This window comes from Salvelinus alpinus, chromosome 37, assembly GCF_045679555.1.
Source record: "Salvelinus alpinus chromosome 37, SLU_Salpinus.1, whole genome shotgun sequence".
Taxonomy (NCBI): domain Eukaryota; kingdom Metazoa; phylum Chordata; class Actinopteri; order Salmoniformes; family Salmonidae; genus Salvelinus; species Salvelinus alpinus.
The window spans coordinates 11,513,742-11,532,537 of NC_092122.1; the positions used below are offsets into that span (position 1 = coordinate 11,513,742).

At 47.5% G+C, this 18,796-nt stretch overlaps 1 protein-coding gene across 1 annotated transcript in view; it reads left to right on the forward strand.

The window, feature by feature from the left end:
- Positions 1 to 18,796, forward strand: part of LOC139565913 (CUGBP Elav-like family member 2) — a 213,320-nt gene that overhangs the window by 50,164 nt on the left and 144,360 nt on the right. Inside the window, exon 2 of the mRNA XM_071386573.1 lies at positions 10,040 to 10,075. Within this exon, the coding sequence (XP_071242674.1) occupies positions 10,040 to 10,075 (36 nt within the window). The remainder of the gene's footprint in view (positions 1 to 10,039; positions 10,076 to 18,796) is intronic.

Here is an 18,796-nt window from a genome sequence, read left to right on the forward strand (position 1 = left end):
GTGTAACGTATTTTTGTTTTGTCGACATTTGGAAAGTTTACCGATAAATGTCCTGTTCCCATCAGGCCTGTCGTAACATGTTTTTTATCCTACGTACTTTACTGGCATGAAAAGGTTGGTTGAAAACCTGGTTAGTGAGTCTCTTTCTCCTTCACTGTCTTTCTGTCTCCAGCTCATTGCTCAGTCAGCCTCTGTCCTTCTCTCACTCTGTCACATACACTCTTCTCTCTCTTCTCTCGTTCTCTCGGTCTCTCTCTCCCTTCCTCACATCCCTCATCAAACTATTCACATGCTAATATCATTTTGATTTGTACAGAATGAATTATAAATTACATTTAAATGATCCAACCTTTATCATTTAAATGTACCATTGTATGTTCACCGTCATTACATCTGGTATTAGTGTAGGAAGTGATATGAAAGGGTTAACAGTGCCCCTTTAAGCTGTGAAGACCATGATGTCACTCAGCACCAGGGCTCGCCCAATCCCAACCCCCTGTTGTGCTTGGTATGGTGTCATAGAGAATAATCATCCAGTGGGAGTATGGTATGAATGTAGGGGTGGGCCCCATCTGACATCATACCATTCAACACACCTGGCCGGACTTAAGACCTGGCACAGTCTCTGAGTTTGTCAGCCACACACACACACACACACACACACACACACACACACACACACACACACACACACACACACACACACACACACACACACACACACACACACACACACACACACACACACACACACACACATACAGTTGGGTGTGAAAAAAGAGAGAGCTGCGAATGGTGTGTGTGTGTGTGTGTGTGAGTGTTTGCGTGTGAGTGAGCGCATGAAGACGTGTGTGCGTACATGCATGGGTATGTGTGTGTGTTATGTGTGCACGTGCATACCCGCGTGTGTGAGAACATGGCAGGTGTGGAAGCGAGTGTTACACGAAGTGTGAAAGACAGATGGGCTGTTAGAAGGAGAGGAAGAGGGGCTGTGAAACGAGGGAACGACAACTAGAAAAATAGGGAGGAGATAAAGATGAGGAAGTCCGTGGGGATGGAGAGATGGGGAGGAGAGAGTTGGAGAGAGAGAGAGATGGGGAGGAGAAAGGATTTACAGGGAGAGAGAGAAAGAGAGATGGGGATGATAGATATGAGAAAGGAAGAAGAGAGAGGAAGGGGGAGAGTGTCAGAGAAATGGGGTAAAGTAATGGAGATACTGGAGAGAGACAGATGGAGGTAGGATTTGAAAGATAGAATCCAAAAACCACATTCCAAGATTCAGGAGATTAAATACACACAGTACCCAGAGTGTCACCTCCAGGAGTGTGTCTCTGTGAGGACCATGTAACCAGGGTAACCAGGGAGGGATATATCTTAGTGTGTCTCTGTGAGGACAATGTAACCAGGGTAACCAGGTAGGGATATATCATGTAGTGTGTCTCTGTGAGGACCATGTAACCAGGGTAACCAGGGAGGGATATATTTGAGTGTGTCTCTGTGAGGACCATGTAACCAGGGCAACCAGGGAGGGATATATCATGTAGTGTGTCTCTGTGAGGACCATGTAACCAGGGTAACCAGGGAGGGATATATCATGTAGTGTGTCTCTGTGAGGACCATGTAACCAGGGTAACCAGGGAGGGATATATCATGTAGTGTGTCTCTGTGAGGACCATTTTAACAGGGTAACCAGGGAGGGATATATTTGAGTGTGTTGGCAGCTGGCTCCCTGTTTCTCCAGTGATGCAGCTCTAATGCAGCAGCCTCAGTGACTCTGTGAAATTGTCAAATATGCCGGTCTGAATGCCTGTCAGATCATAGCAGGGTCCTGCCACCTGCAGACACCCACAGCACGACCACAACGCTAATGTAACGCAAAATAACCATTCAATCTACATTGACTTTGGTCTTTATTTTCTCCACCATGGTAGTGGTGAAATATCTAGTCTGTTGAGGCTAGTGACTGTGTTATCATAAGCTACAGTTGAAGTCGGAAGTTTACATACACTTAGGTTGGAGTCATTAAAACTCGTTTTTCAACCACTCCACAAATGTATTGTTAACAAACTATAGTTTTGGCAAGTCGGTTAGGACATCTACTTTGTGCATGACACAAGTAATTTTTCCAACAATTGTTTACAGACAGATTATTTCACTTATAATTCACTGTATCACAATTCCACTGGGTCAGAAGTGTACATACACTAAGTTGACTGTGCCTTTAAACAGCTTGGAAAATTCCAGAAAATGATGTCATGGCTTTAGAAGCTTATGATAGGCTAATTGACATTGTTTGAGTCAATTGGAGGTGTACCTGTGTATATATTTCAAGGCCTATCTTCAAACTCTGTGCCTTTTTGCTTGACATCATGGGAAAATCAAAAGAAATCAGCCAAGACCTCAGAAAATAAACTGTAGACCTCAACAAGTCTGGTTCATCCTTGGGAGCAATTTCCAAATGCCTGAAGGTACCACGTTCATCTGTGCAAACAATAGTATGCAAGTATAAACACCATGGGACCACCCAGCCGTCATACCGCTCAGGAAGGAGACGCGTTCTGTCTCCTAGAGATGAATGTACTTTGGTGCGAAAAGTGCAAATCAATCCCAGAATAACAGAACACAAGGACCTTGTGAAGATGCTGGAGGAAACAGGTACAGAAGTATCAATATCCACAGTAAAACGAGTCCTATATCGACATAACCTGAAAGGCCGCTCAGCAAGGAAGAAGCCACTGCTCCAAACTGCCAAAAAAAAGCCAGACTACGGTTTGCAACTGCACATGGGGGCAAAGATCGTACTTTTTGGAGAAATGTCCTCTGGTCTGATGAAACATAAATATAACTGTTTGGCCATAATGACCACCGTTATGTTTGGAGGAAAAAGGGGGAGGCTTGCAAGCCGAAGAACACCATCCCAACTTATTTTCCACCATAATTTGCAAATAAATTAATTAAATATCCTACAATGTGATTTTCTTGAATTTTATTTCTCATTTTGTCTGTCATACTTGAAGTGTACCTATGATGAAAATTACAGGCCTCTCTCATCTTTTTAAGTGGGAGAACTTGCACAATTGGTGGCTGACTAAATACTTTTTTGCCCCACTGTATGTCTTTTTTGAATGCTTTGCTGCATTGTTGGCAGGACACCAGGGAAAGGGGGATACCTAGTCAGTTGTACAACTGAAATGTGTCTTCCGCATTTAACCCCTCTGAATCAAAGAGGTGCAGGGGGCTGCCTTAATCAACATCCACGTCATCAGCGTCCGGGGAACAGTGGGTTAACTGCCTTGCTAAGGGGCAGAACGACAGATTTTTACCTTGTCAGCTTGGGGATTCGATCCAGAAACCTTTCGGTTACTGGCCCAACGCTCCTACCAACGGTGCTGTGTGCGTACTATGTGTGTGTGTGTGTGTCAGATGTTCCCTTCATAGTTCACGGTGTACAGATGGTGTAATGGCCAATAGAATGATATGGGGGTGGCTATACATTTTTGCGTATCTGTGTATGTGGGATAGTCTTAATTTGCATCTGCTTGCAAGTGTGTATGGTTGAGTGAGTTATGTACACTGAACACCTTCCTAATATTCAGTTGCAACCCCCGTACCCCCGGTGGACCATTCTTGATACACACAGGAAACTGTTGGGTGTGAAAAAACCCAGAACGTTGCAGTTCTTGACACAAACCGGTGCACCTGGCACCTACTACCATACCCTGTTCAAAGGCACTTACATTTTTTGTCTTGCCCATTAACCCTCTGAACGGCACATTTACACAATCCTTGTCTCAATTGTCGCAAGGCTCGAAAATTATTATTTAACCTGTCTCCTCCCCTTCATCTTCAAAATACTCTCCTGCAACCTGCCTCACCCAATGTGGCGTGGATCTGCTTTTTTCTAAAGTATTTCTATTTACTTCGGATCTGGAATCCCTCAACTGAAGCTAGCCAGCTAACTACCTACCAGCTATCAGTTAGCAAACCATTGCTAGCGGTCATCAGCTAACCTTTAGCTCGGAAAGCTCTCGCCCGTTCGAACAACGTGACTCAAACCAGAGCATAACGGACCTATTTCTCTCCATATCCCCGGATTCCTACCGCAAACTCTGAACATTTTCATCTGGATCTTCGCAACAAGCTAACCGCAATCCCGGGTGACCACACCTGGCTAGCGTTTCCATCCCGGAGCAAGCACCAATTAGCCTGAAGCTAGCCCGGCCAGGGCTCCTGTGCTACCACCGAAGCCCACTCCTGGGCTACAATATCCGGACCCCTTCTACTGCCGGTACGGGGCACGGAACCCCGCCGATCCTCTACGACTGGAATACCGACATAATCTGCCCGAGGACTCCAACAGGCCCCTCAGGCGCGACGCCCGCTGAAGGCCCATTCTGCTAACCTGCTAGCTACCTAGAGCTACCTGGAACCCTACTAATTCCACGACTGGTCTATCGACGTCACCGCACAAAGAGGCAAAAACAGACTTACCCCCATCGCGACGTCCCCCAAAGGCTAACTTGCTAGCCCCGGTCTGCTAACTGTTAGCTTACCTGCCCCGGTCTGCTAACTGCTAGCTTGCCTGCCCCGATTTGCTAACTACTAGTTTGCCTGCCCCGGTCTGCTAACTGATAGCTTCTGCTAACTGCTTGCTTGCTAACCCAGGCTGCTAACTGCTAGCTAGCCAGCCCATGTCTGCTAACTGCTAGCTTGTTAGCATCGGCCTGCTAACTGTCTGAATCGCCGTGTCCCCAGTCAGCCCAACGACTCACTGGACCCATATGTTCACTTGGCTACGCATGCCTCTCCCTAATATCAATATGCCTTGTCCATTACTGTCCTGGTTAGTGATTACTGTCTTATTTCACTGTAGAGCCTCTAGCCCTGCTCAATATGCCTTAACCAACCATGTTGTTCCACCTCCTACATATGCGATGACATCACCTGGTTTTAAACGTCTCTAGAGACTATCTCTCTCATCATTACTCAATGCCTAGGTTTACCTCCAATGTACTCACATCCTACCTTACCTTTGTCTCTACACTATTCCTTGAATCTATGCTATCGTGCCCAGAAACCTGCTCCTTTTAATCTCTGTTCCAAACAAGCTAGACGGCCAGTTCGTATAGCATTTAGCCGTACCCTTATCCTACTTCTCCTCTGTTCCTCTGGTGATGTAGATGTTAATCCAGGTCCTGCAGTGCCTAGCCCCACTCCCACTCCCCAGGTGCTCTCATTTGTTGACTTCTGTAACCGTAAAAGCCTTGGTTTCATGCATGTTAACATTAGAAGCCTACTCCCTAAGTTTGTTTTACTCACTGCTTAGCACACTCTGCCAACCCGGATGTCTTAGCCGTGTCTGAATCCTGGCTTAGGAAAACCACCAAAAACCCTGAGATCTCCATCGCTAACTACATTTTCCGCCAAGATAGAACTGCCAAAGTGGGCGGTGTTGCAATCTACTGCAAAGATAGCCTGCAGAGTTCTGTATAACTATCCACGTCTGTACCCAAACAATTCGAGCTTCTACTTCTAAAAATTCACCTTTCCAGAAACAAGTCTCTCACCGTTGCCGCTTGCTATAGACCACCCTCTGCCCCCAGCTGTGCCCTCAACACCATATGTGAATTTATTGCCCCCCATCTATCTTCTGAGCTCGTGCTAGTAGGTGACCTAAACTGGGACATGCTTAACACCCCGGCCATCCTACAATCTAAGCTTGATGCCCTCAATCTCACACAAATTATCAATGAACCTACCAGGTACAACTCCAAATCCGTAAACACGGGCACCCTCATAGATGTCATCCTAACTAACTCGCCCTCCAAATACACCTCTGCTGTTTTCAATCAAGATCTCAGCGATCACTGCCTCATTGCATGCATCCGTAATGGGTCTGCGACCAACGACCACCCCTCATCACTGTCAAACGCTCCCTAAAACACTTCTGCGAGTAGGTCTTTCTTTTTTCTTTTTTAATTTTTTTACATTTTAATTTTACCCCCTTTTCGTGGTATCCAATTGTTAGTAATTACTATCTTGTCTCATCGCTACAACTCCCGTACGGGCTCGGGAGAGACGAAGGTCAAAAGCCATGCGTCCTCCTAAACACAACCCAACAAAGCCGCACTGCTTCTTAACACAGCGCACCTCCAACCCGGAAGCCAGCCGCACCAATGTGTCGGAGGAAACACCGTGCGCCTGGCTACCTTGGTTAGCGCGCACTGCGCCCGGCCCACCACAGGAGTCGCTGGTGCGCGATGAGACAAGGATATCCCTACCGGCCAAACCCTCCCTAACCCGGACGACGCTAGGCCAATTGTGCGTCGCCCCACGGACCTCCCGGTCGCGGCCGGCTGCGACAGAGCCTGGGCGCGAACCTAGAGTCTCTGGTGGCACAGCTAGCGCTGCGATGCAGTGCCCTAGACCACTGCGCCACCCGGGAGGCCCAAGTAGGCCTTTCTAATCGACCTGGCCGGGGTATCCTGGAATGACATTGACCTCATCCCGTCAGTAGATGATGCCTGGCTATTCTTTAAAAGTGCCTTCCTCACCATCTTAAATAAGCATGCCCCATTCAAAAAAATGTAGAACTAGGAATAGATATAGTCCTTGGTTCACCAGACCTGTCTGCCCTTGACCAGCACAAAAACAGCATGTGGCGTTCTGCATTAGCATCGAATAGCCCCCGTGATATGCAACTTTTCAGGGAAGTTAGGAACAATATACACAGGCAGTTAGGAAAGCTAAGGCTAGCTTTTTCAAACAGAAATTTGCATCCTGTAGTACTAACTCAAAAAAGTTCTGGGACACTGTAAAGTCCATGGAGAATAAGAGCACCTCCTCCCAGCTGCCCACTGCTCTGAGGCTAGGAAACACTGTCACCACCGATAAATCGACTATAATTGAGATTTTCAATAAGCATTTCTCTACGGCTGGCCATGCTTTCCACCTGGCTACCCCTACCCCGGTCAACTGCCCGGCACCCTCCACAGCAACCCGCCAAAGCCCCCACCATTTCTCCTTCACCCAAATCCAGATAGCTGATGTTCTGAAAGAGCTGCAAAATCTGGACCCCTACAAATCAGGCTAGACAATCTGGACCCTCTCTTTCTAAAATTATCTGCCGAAATTGTTGCAACCCCTATTACTAGCCTGTTCAACCTCTCTTTCGTATCGTCTGAGATTCCCAAAGATTGGAAAGCTGCCGCGGTCACCCCCCTCTTCAAAAGGGGAGACACTCTAGACCCAAACTGTTATAGACCTATATCCATCCTTTCTAAGGTCTTCGAAAGCCAAGTTAATAAACAGATCACCGACCATTTCGAATCCCACTGTACCTTCTCCACTATGCAATCTGGTTTCAGAGCTGGTCATGGGTGCACCTCAGCCACGCTCAAGGTCCTAAACGACATCATAACCCGCCATCGATAAGAGACTTTACTGCGCAGCCGTATTCATCGACCTGGCCAAGGCTTTCGACTCTGTCAATCACCACATTCTTATTGGCAGACTCGACAGCCTTGGTTTCTCAAATGATTGCCTCGCCTGGTTTACCAACTACTTCTCTGATAGAGTTCAGTGTGTCAAATCAGAGGGCCTGTTGTCCGGACCTATGGCAGTCTCTATGGGGGTGCCACAGGGACTCTCTTCTCTGTATACATCAATGATGTTGCTCTTGCTGCTGGGGATTTTCTGATACACCTCTACGCAGACGACACCATTCTGTATACTTCTGGCCCCTCTTTGGACACTGTGTTAACTAATCTCCAGACGAGCTTCAAGGCCATACAACTCTCCTTCCGTGGCCTCCAACTGCTCTTAATTGCAAGTAAAACTAAATGCATGCTATTCAATCGATCACTGCCCGCACCTGCTCGCCCATCCAGCATCACTACTCTGGACGGCTCTGACTTAGAATACGTGGATAACTACAAATACCTAGGTGTCTGGTTAGACTGTAAACTCTCCTTCCAGACTCACATTAAGCATCTCCAATCCAAAATTAAATCTAGAATCGGCTTCCTATATCGCAACAAAGCATCCTTCACTCATGCTGCCAAACATACCCTCGTAAAACTGACCATCCTACCGATCCTCGACTTCGGTGATGTCATCTATAAAATAGCCTCCAACACTCTACTCAACAAACTGGATGCAGTCTATCACAATGCCATCCGTTTTGTCACCAAAGCCCCATACACTACCCACCATTGCGACCTGTACGCTCTCGTTGGTTGGCCCTCGCTTCATACTTGTCGCCAAACCCACTGGCTACAGGTTATCTACAAGTCTCTGCTAGGTAAAGCCCCGCCTTATCTCAGCTCACTGGTCACCATAGCAGTACCCACTCATAGCACGCGCTCCAGCAGGTATATCTCACTGGTCACCCCCAAAGCCAATTCCTCCTTTGGTCGTCTTTCCTTCCAGTTCTCTGCTGCCAATGACTGGAACGAACTGCAAAAATCTCTGAAGCTGGAAACACGTATCTCCCTCACTAGCTTTAAGCACCAGCTGTCAGAGCAGCGCACAGATTACTGCACCTGTACATAGCCCGTCCATAATTTAGCCCAAACAACTACCTCTTCCCCTACTGTATTTATTTATTTATTTGGCTCCTTTGCACCCCATTATTTCTATTTATACTTTGCACATTCTTCCACTGCAAATCTACCATTCCAGTGTTTTACTTGCTATATTGTATTTACCTCGCCACCATGGTCTTTTTTTTTGCCTTTACCTCCCTTATCTCACCTCATTTGCTCACATTGTATATATACTTATTTTTCTACTGTATTATTGACTGTATGTTTTGTTTATTCCATGTGTAACTCTGTGTTGTTGTATGTGTCAAATTGCTATGCTTTATCTTGGCCAGGTCGCAGATGCAAATGAGAACCTGTTCTCAACTAGTCTACCTGGTTAAATAAAGGTGAAATTAAAAATTAAAAAATCTACTCTGACTGAAGTGGATTTAACAAGTGACATCAATAAGGGATCATAGTTTTCACCTCGTCGGTCTATGTCATGGAAATATTTTGTAAACTCAGTGTATCGGTTGCATGTCTTTGTATGTGTGTGCGTACATGCCGTGTGTGTGGGGGTAGTTGAATAATGGGTGGGTTAGTTAGCATCATGATCTGAGATGAAACGGACAAAACGTAAACCTTTGAAATGCAAAATGCAGAAGACTGGCGATTGGCCACTGTGCTGTGGAGCGGATAGCGGTCTTTGTGTTTCCCCCACATTTCATCATAAAACACACTCACTCACACACACACACACACACACACACACACACACACACACACACACACACACACACACACACACACACACACACACACACACACACACACACACACACACACACACACACACACACACACACACACACACACACACACACACACACACACACACACACACACACACACACACATTATTAATAAGGGAATAGCTAATGCTTTATCTATGAGACACAAAGCACACTAATAGGCTGCAGCTTGCTGCTCTAGAAGAGAGGAAGTGTGACAAGTGTGTATGTGCACAATTGTGTGGACACACAAACAGGAGAGTGGAGTCTCCACTGGCAGGGCCCAGGGACCAATTTATTTCCACGTAGTAGGAAGAACAGAGGGATAGAAAGGAAGATGAGAAAGAGGGAGAGGATGGAGACCCGGTGGAACAGGAAATACTGTTCACTCAGATTACTTGGGACAGAATGAGACCTAGTGTGTGTGTGTGTGTGTGTGTGTGCGTGTGCGCGTGCGCGTGTGTGTGTGTGTGTGTGGAGTGGAGTGGAGAGATGATTGTATGTGTGTGTTGTTCCCCTGAGTCAAGGATTACTGAGCTTGATTTATTTCACGTCTTTTATCCGTGGAGATGTTTAATACCGCAGTGAACTACGAGCATTTATGGACACACACACCCCTGCACACAAGTAATATACACCTCACACAAAACACACACATGCATTTTATACCGGAGCCTTTTAACTGAACTCATCCCATGTCTCTCTCTCTGTCTCCTCTAACAGGCAGGAGGCCAGTGACCTCTCTGGACCCATACAGAGGTAAGGACCCGTTTTAAAATGTCTCTTTTCATTCTCCTCTCCTTTCTTCTCGTCTTTGATCAGCTTTATGTGTGTGATGGGGTAGCATCAGTACTGAACCACCACCACACAGCTCTCATCTCACAGCCCACAAGTACTGGACTAGCTAGTGTGGCCCCAGCAGAATGTTTACCATCTCTGAGCTGGTGTCTGTAAGCCTGAGAGAACAGGTGGGGAAGACGACCAGAAAGATAAGGAAACGAGACGCAACAGAAACAGAGGGATAGAAAATGACTAGAGAGATAGCGGGAAGGAGGAGAAAGATATAAGGAGACAGAGGGGAAATTGGGGGTGTATAGAGGGAGAGATAACAGAGAGAGGGAGCTAAAAGGAGAGACGCGAGAGAGCGGGTGGGAGATGACGACGCTCAGATCTATGGCCATGCAGGGTCATTAAACCCAATCCCATGGCGACAGAACGAGACAACCAAGGAGAGGGAGGAAGAGAGGGGTTTAAATAAAGGGCCCATCTTAAAATAGACACACCTATTCCTCATTTGGGATTGAGTTAGCAGGGAGGATAGGCCCATTCTGCCCTGAAAGCCTCTCTCCTCTCAGAACACACCAAAGAAAAGAAGGATGGAGAGGGACCGATGGAGAGAATGAGAGAACGACTCTCTCTGACTGATCATCCTTCTATCTTTTCAAGGACACTGAGGCCTGCACACACACACACACACACACACACACACACACACACACACACACACACACACACACACACACACACACACCACTAGACCTTGTACGGGGAAAATAAGTAGGTGCACAGAATACATATCACAAAACACAGGAGTCATTTATCCGTCAGACGCAGTTAAGGGGGCCTTGGCCATTGTAGAAGATTCTGTGTGCATGTGATACAGAGAGGGTTAATGGTGTTGCATTTACCCAGGGACCAAGGGACAGCAACCCACATGCATATGCAGATTAACTGCTAACGTAGTAGAGCGAGACTGACTTCAAAAGGCATCCGGCACGAGAGAGAAGCAGAGGGAGAGAGAGAGACGGAGAGCGACTGAAGGGAAAGTCCTTTCCCTTTTGAAAGGAAAGAGAAAGATTTAGGTTGTAAATAATTAGGGAAGAATATTTTGGTTTTGTTTTCCTCTCTGTTTGAAGAAAACACACACACTGTCATCTACAATAATCCGCCACACAGCTGTGTCGTTCCAGAATGTGTGTTTACTTTCTCTACCTTCACACCCCCGCGTTCCTCCTCCCAACACACACACGCACACACACACACACACAAACACACACAAACACGCACGCACGCACACACACATACACACACACACACACACACTTACAAAGAGAGCTTGGTGTATAATTCTATCCTGTGTGTTTTGCTCCCCTAACGAAGCATTCTCTGTTGGTTTGATTGACACTGGGCTCATAGCCAGCAGCATACCACCCTGCATACCACTGCTGGCTTGCTTCTGAAGCTAAGCAGGGTTGGTCCTGGTCAGTCCCTGGATGGGAGACCAGGTGCTGCTGGAAGTGGTGTTGGAGGGCCAGTAGGAGGCACTCTTTCCTCTGGTCTAAACAAAAGATCCCAATGCCCCAGGGCAGTGATTGGGGACACTGCTCTGTGTAGGGTGCCGTCTTTCGGATGGGACGTTAAAACGGGTGTCCTGACTCTCTGAGGTCATTAAAGATCCCATGGCACTTATCGTAAGAGTAGGGGTGTTAACCCCGGTGTCCTGGCTAAATTCCCAATCTGGCCCTCAACCATCACGGTCACCTAATTAATCCCCAGTTTACAATTGGCTCATTCATCCCCCTCCTCTCCCCTGTAACTATTCCCCAGGTCGTTGCTGCAAATGAGAACGTGTTCTCAGTCAACTTACCTGGTAAAATAACGGTAAAATAAAATAAATAAATAAATAAAAATTCAGCAGACATTCTGCAGCGTGACTGAGACTCAGAACAAGGTGTGAGACACGGGGAGGGGTGTTGGGAGGTAGAGAAAGAGGGGGATGAAGGGAGGGGAGGAACAAGGGAGGAGAGGGATGGAGGGGAGGACAGGGTGAAATGAGGTAGAAATGAGGTAGAGAGGGCTGAAGGGGGGGTTGATAGAACATGGGGGAAATATAAGGAGGGGGGTGATGGTATTATTATTAGCTCTGGGCTAATTACAACTCTGTGAGGTGATTATGGACAATAAGAGAGACCTGCTGATAATTCATAGAGGCTACTGAACACTACTACACACAACCTACCTGGACCTGACCCCGACTTCCTGAGAGACACACACACACACGGTGATGTTTTGTATTGTCGTAGTGGTCCAGTAGTGTAGTAGTTGTCCCTCTCTCCTGGCATTATGTGTTAGTACAGGTATTTTACTGTATAGCTCCAGGCCCTAAATGATGCTCTGTAATTATGAGTAGAGTAGCATACAGAGTGACACACACACACACACACACACACACACACACACACACAGTAGAGTGTATAATTACCGGGAGCCCACACAATGCCCCGTCTCAGTGTGCTGCATCTGTTATTGTCTCTACGGCCACCGCACGGCAACGGGCATCTCACCGTGGCAGCGTTAACCATACCGGTGGGCACAGCGGCACCAGCCTCGGCGCCACTGAATATTCATGAGAGGGGCAGTCTCACTAGATGGCAATGCAGCCAGCGCCTGGCATGGCTATGCAGATGGACTCACTGGGGAGTGCTGTAAATGAGACAGGAGAGTGTGTGTGTGCGTGTGTGTGTGTGCGTGTGTGCGTGTGTGTGTGTGTGTGTGTGTGTGTGTGTGTGTGTGTGTGTGTGTGTGTGTGTGTGTGTGTGTGTGTGTGTGTGTGTGTGTGTGTGTGTGTGTGTGTTGGCAGCATTGAGGATGACTAGGGTTCATACGTAGACCAGACTGTGAGCTCACTACACAGTATTGTCAGATCCCTGAGATAAGAACTCAAATGCTGGAAGAAATCTCTCTCTCTCTCTCTCTCTCTCTCTCTCTCTCTCGTGTGGTTATCAGTGTTTAAGGCTCTTTGCTGGGTCTCATGTATTCCCTGGTGATCGGCAGCAAATGGAAGCCTTCACAACAGCCAGCTTCACACAATTCAGGAACACACACACACACACACACACACACACACACACACACACACACCACTCACTCTGACGCTTCAAACACACTCGTCACAAACATCCCAACTACCATCCCAAAGCCACAGATGAACACATCACAAATCCGCCCCCCCTACCCCTCCCCCTACCCCACCCCCAAACACACAAAGTACACACACACACACACACACACGAGCCATGTAAAGATGGTAGTGTATTAGGTGTGCTGGTGACTGTAGAGCTGAGATGTAGTAGGGGAAACAGTACCGTCAGCAGACCTAGGGTCACGTTCACTTAGCGTTTACACCAGGGCCGTGTCTGCAACTGTTATTTCACAGGGGGAACAGCCACTCTGAAAATATCAGCTACATGACCACAGGTACACAGATTTCAGATAGTATGTGTTTAGTATGATGATGATGATGATACCAGTGAGATCATAGATTTCAGATGGTATGTGTTTAGTATGATGATGATGACGATGATGATGATGATACCAGTGACATCATAGATTTCAGATAGTATGTGTTTAGTATGATGATGATGATACCAGTGACATCATAGATTTCAGATAGTATGTGTTTAGTATGATGATGATGATGATACCAGTGAGATCATAGATTTCAGATGGTATGTGTTTAGTATGATGATGACGATGATGATGATGATGATGATACCAGTGAGATCATAGATTTCAGATAGTATGTGTTTAGTATGATGACGATGATGATGATGATGATACCAGTGAGATCATAGATTTCAGATAGTATGTGTTTAGTATGATGATGATGATGATGATGATGATACCAGTGAGATCATAGATTTCAGATGGTATGTGTTTAGTATGATGATGATGACGATGATGATGATGATGATGATGATACCAGTGAGATCATAGATTTCAGATAGTATGTGTTTAGTATGATGACGATGATGATGATGATGATACCAGTGAGATCATAGATTTCAGATAGTATGTGTTTAGTATGATGACGATGATGATGATGATGATGATGATACCAGTGAGATCATAGATTTCAGATAGTATGTGTTTAGTATGATGATGATGATGATACCAGTGAGATCATAGATTTCAGACGGATGTGTTTAGTATGATGATGATGACGATGATGATGATGATGATGATGATACCAGTGAGATCATAGATTTCAGATAGTATGTGTTTAGTATGATGACGATGATGATGATGATGATGATACCAGTGAGATCATAGATTTCAGATGGTATGTGTTTAGTATGATGATGATGATGATACCAGTGTGCATCCTCCTTGTTTGTGGCAGATATCTACTCCGCCCACTCTGTCTGTCTGTCTGTCTGTCTGTCTGTCTGTCTGTCTGTCTGTCTGTCTGTCTGTCTGTCTGTCTGTCTGTCTGTCTGTCTGTCTGTCTGTCTGTAAATTCTCATTGGGTTTTAAGTGCAGAAGGCTTTTCAGGTGTCATGCTCTGTGTTCGTCCATTTTTCATCCAAACACATGAATTATGAAGAGACGAACAACAGGGAGGGGCAGAGAGATGGAGGGAGAGAGAGATGAAGAGGGAGAATAGACACGTCAAATTCAGTTGGGAGCCTAGCTCTCTCTCTCTCACTGTCTCCATCTCTCTCTCTCTGTCGCTCTCTCCCCCCTCTCTTTCTTTCTCTCTCCCTCTGGAAAGTTCCCTCTCTTTCTTTCTCTCTCCCTCTTGAAAGTTCCCTCTCTTTCTTTCTCTCTCCCTCTTGAAAGTTCCCTCTCTTTCTTTCTCTCTCCCTCGGGAACGTTCCCTCTCTTTCTTTCTCTCTCCCTCGGGAACGTTCCCTCTCTTTCTTTCTCTCCCTCTGGAAAGTTCCCTCTCTTTCTCTCTCTCTCCCTCTGGAACGTTCCCTCTCTTTCTCTCTCCCTCTGGAAAGTTCCCTCTCTTTCTCTCTCTCTCCCTCTGGAACGTTCCCTCTCTTTCTTTCTCTCCCTCTGGAAAGTTCCCTCTCTTTCTCTCTCTCTCCCTCTGGAACGTTCCCTCTCTCTCTCTCTCCCTCTGGAACGTTCCCTCTCTTTCTCTCTCCCTCTGGAACGTTCCCTCTCTTTCTCTCTCCCTCTGGAACGTTCCCTCTCTTTCTCTCTCTCTCCCTCTGGAACGTTCCCTCTCTTTCTTTCTCTCTCCCTCTGGAACGTTCCCTCTCTTTCTCTCTCTCTCCCTCTGGAACGTTCCCTCTCTCTCTCTCTCCCTCTGGAACGTTCCCTCTCTCTCTCTCTCCCTCTGGAACGTTCCCTCTCTTTCTCTCTCTCTCCCTCTGGAACGTTCCCTCTCTTTCTCTCTCTCTCTGGAACGTTCCCTCTCTCTCTCTCTCCCTCTGGAACGTTCCCTCTCTTTCTCTCTCCCTCTGGAACGTTCCCTCTCTCTCTCTCTCCCTCTGGAACGTTCCCTCTCTTTCTCTCTCCCTCTGGAACGTTCCCTCTCTCTCTCTCTCCCTCTGGAACGTTCCCTCTCTCTCTCTCTCCCTCTGGAACGTTCCCTCTCTTTCTCTCTCCCTCTGGAACGTTCCCTCTCTCTCTCTCTCCCTCTGGAACGTTCCCTCTCTTTCTCTCTCCCTCTGGAACGTTCCCTCTCTTTCTCTCTCCCTCTGGAACGTTCCCTTTCTCTCTCTCTCCCTCTGGAACGTTCCCTCTTTTTAGTAGACACACACAGACAGAGAGACAAGGTGTACACTGCACAGGCAGGTCCATCAATCTTCACACACACCTACTCATACACACACACACACACACACACACACACACACACACACACACACACACACACACACACACACACACACACACAGAGAGAGGTATGTCCGGTAAAACTGATCCTTGGAAAAACAAATGCTCTGCACACCAGCAAGGGGTGTGTGTGTGTGTGTGTGTGTGTGTGTGTGTGTGTGTGTGTGTGTGTGTGTGTGTGTGTGTGTGTGTGTGTGTGTGTGTGTGTGTGTGTGTGTGTGTGTGTGTGTGTGTGTGTGTGTGTGTGTGTGTGTGTGTGTATATTTTTGTGAGTGTGTGAGTAAGGCCAGTGAGAGGTGATAGTCAGACCAGATTCAGATCAGTGACCTGGAACATATTGGGTACTGAGAGCTGATTCACACACACGGACGCCCCCCCCCCTCCCCCCCACACACACACACCAGACAGAGGTAGACATCCATACCTTCTCCTTATACCAAGATGCCAACAGACGCCAGACACAGACAGTCACATTTGCTATACACTTCGTCTGTGGAGGAATGCCAATACATAATCAGCCAATTAGAAACCTATGTGAGAATGCATTTATCAGTTACCTAATCAACCATGATATACATGGAAGCATAAACCACGGTAAGGAGGGTGTGAGGGGTTAGAGGTCAGGGGTTCTAGCATAGTGGTGCACAGTGGGTAGTCAATACCCCCAGCTGTTGTCAGTTATACAGTACACCCTCCCATCCCACCCACACATTCCTCCACACACACACACACACACACACACACTCATCCCCCCTTATCTTGCCCCCCCCCCCCCCTCATATTGGGCTGATGAACCAGTCCAGATATCAGAGCAGGTTTGACAGGCTATCCCCTGTCCCCCTGCTCACCCTCCCTGTCCCCCTGCTCACCCTCCCTGTCCCCCTGCTCACCCTCCCTGGCCCCCTGCTCACCCTCCCTGTCCCCCTGCTCACCCTCCCTGTCCCCCTGCTCACCCTCCCTGGCCCCCTGCTCACCCTCCCTGGCCCCCTGCTCACCCTCCCTGTCCCCCTGTCACCCTCCCTGGCCCAGGGTTCTCTGGGATAGAGGAATGTTTTCCGTCCAGCTGATGCTCTCTGTGAGGGGAGGACAAGATGAATGTCTGTGTCAACGCTGTCGGGGAGAGAGGGAGGAACGGAGGGAGGGTGGGAGAGACTGAGGGAGGGAGGGAGAGAGGGAGAGAGGGAGGAATGGAGGGAGGGTGGGAGAGACTGAGGGAGGGAGGGAGGGAGGGAGAGAGGGAGGGAGGGAGGAACGGAGGGAGGGTGGGAGGGAGGTAGAGAGGGAGGAACGGAGGGAGGGTGGGAGCGACTGAGGGAGGTAGAGAGGGAGAAACAGAGGGAGGGTGGGAGAGACGGAGGGAGGGAGAGAGGGAGGGAGGGAGGAACGGAGGGAGGGTGGGAGGTAGAGAGGGAGGAATGGAGGGAGGGTGGGAGAGACTGAGGGAGGTAGAGAGGGAGGAACGGAGGGAGGGTGGGAGAGACTGAGGGAAGGAGAGAAGGAGGAACGTAGGGAGGGAGGGTGGGAGAGACTGAGGGAGGAACGGAGGGAGGGTGGGAGAGACTGAGTGAGGGAGGGAGGAATGGAGGGAGGCTGTGAGAGACGGAGGGAGGCCGGGAGAGACGGAGGGAGGCCGGGAGAGACGGAGGGAGGGAGGGAGGGAGGGAGGGAGGGAGGGAGGGAGGCTGGGAGAGACGGAGGGAGGGAGAGAGGGAGAGATGGTGGTGGGGGTCTATTTAAGTCCAGATACTGTAAGCCTCTCTGTTTGGCCTCTGGCCCTGACTGAGCTGTCTGCTGGATACATTGTACGTGTAGTATAGAATTTTCTGGATCCACTAGTTCTTCAGTATACACTAGTTCTTCAGTATACACTAGTTCTTCAGTATACACTAGTTCTTCAGTATACACTAGTTCTTCAGTATACACTAGTTCTTCAGTATACACCAGTTCTTCAGTATACAGTAGATATTTACTATACAGTAGTTCTTCAGTATACACTAGTTCTTCAGTATACACCAGTTCTTCAGTATACACTAGTTCTTCAGTATACGGTAGTTCTTCAGTATACACTAGTTCTTCAGTATACACTAGTTCTTCAGTATACACTAGTTCTTCAGTATACACTAGTTCTTCAGTATACGGTAGTTCTTCAGTATACACTAGTTCTTCAGTATACACCAGTTCTTCAGTATACACCAGTTCTTCAGTATACACCAGTTCTTCAGTATACACTAGTTCTCCAGTATACACCAGTTCTTCAGTATACACCAGTTCTTCAGTATACACTAGTTCTTCAGTATACACTAGTTCTTCAGAATTTCTCTCCTTCTGTGTGTGTGTGTGTGTGTGTGTGTGTGTGTGTGTGTGTGTGTGTGTGTGTGTGTGTGTGTGTGTGTGTGTGTGTGTGTGTGTGTGTGTGTGTGTGTGTGTGTGTGTGTTTGTTTGTTTGTACAAAACATTAAGAACACCTTCCTAATATTGAGTTGCAACCCCTTTTGCCCTCAGAACAGACTCAATTCGTCGGGGCATGGACTCTACAAAGTGTCAAAAGTGTTCCACAAGGATACTGGCCCATGTTGACTCCAATGCATCCCACAGTTGTGTCAAGTTGACTGGATGTCCTTTGGATGTTGGACCATTCTTCATACACACGGGAAACTGTTGAGGGTGAAAAACCCAGCAGCGTTACAGTTCTTGACAGACTCAAACCGGTGTGCCTGGAACCTACTACCATACCCCGTTCAAAGGCACTTAAATCTTTTGTCTTGCCCATTCACCCTCTGAATGGTACACATACACAATCCATGTCTCAAGGCTTAAAAATCCTTATTTAACCTGTCTCTTCCCCTT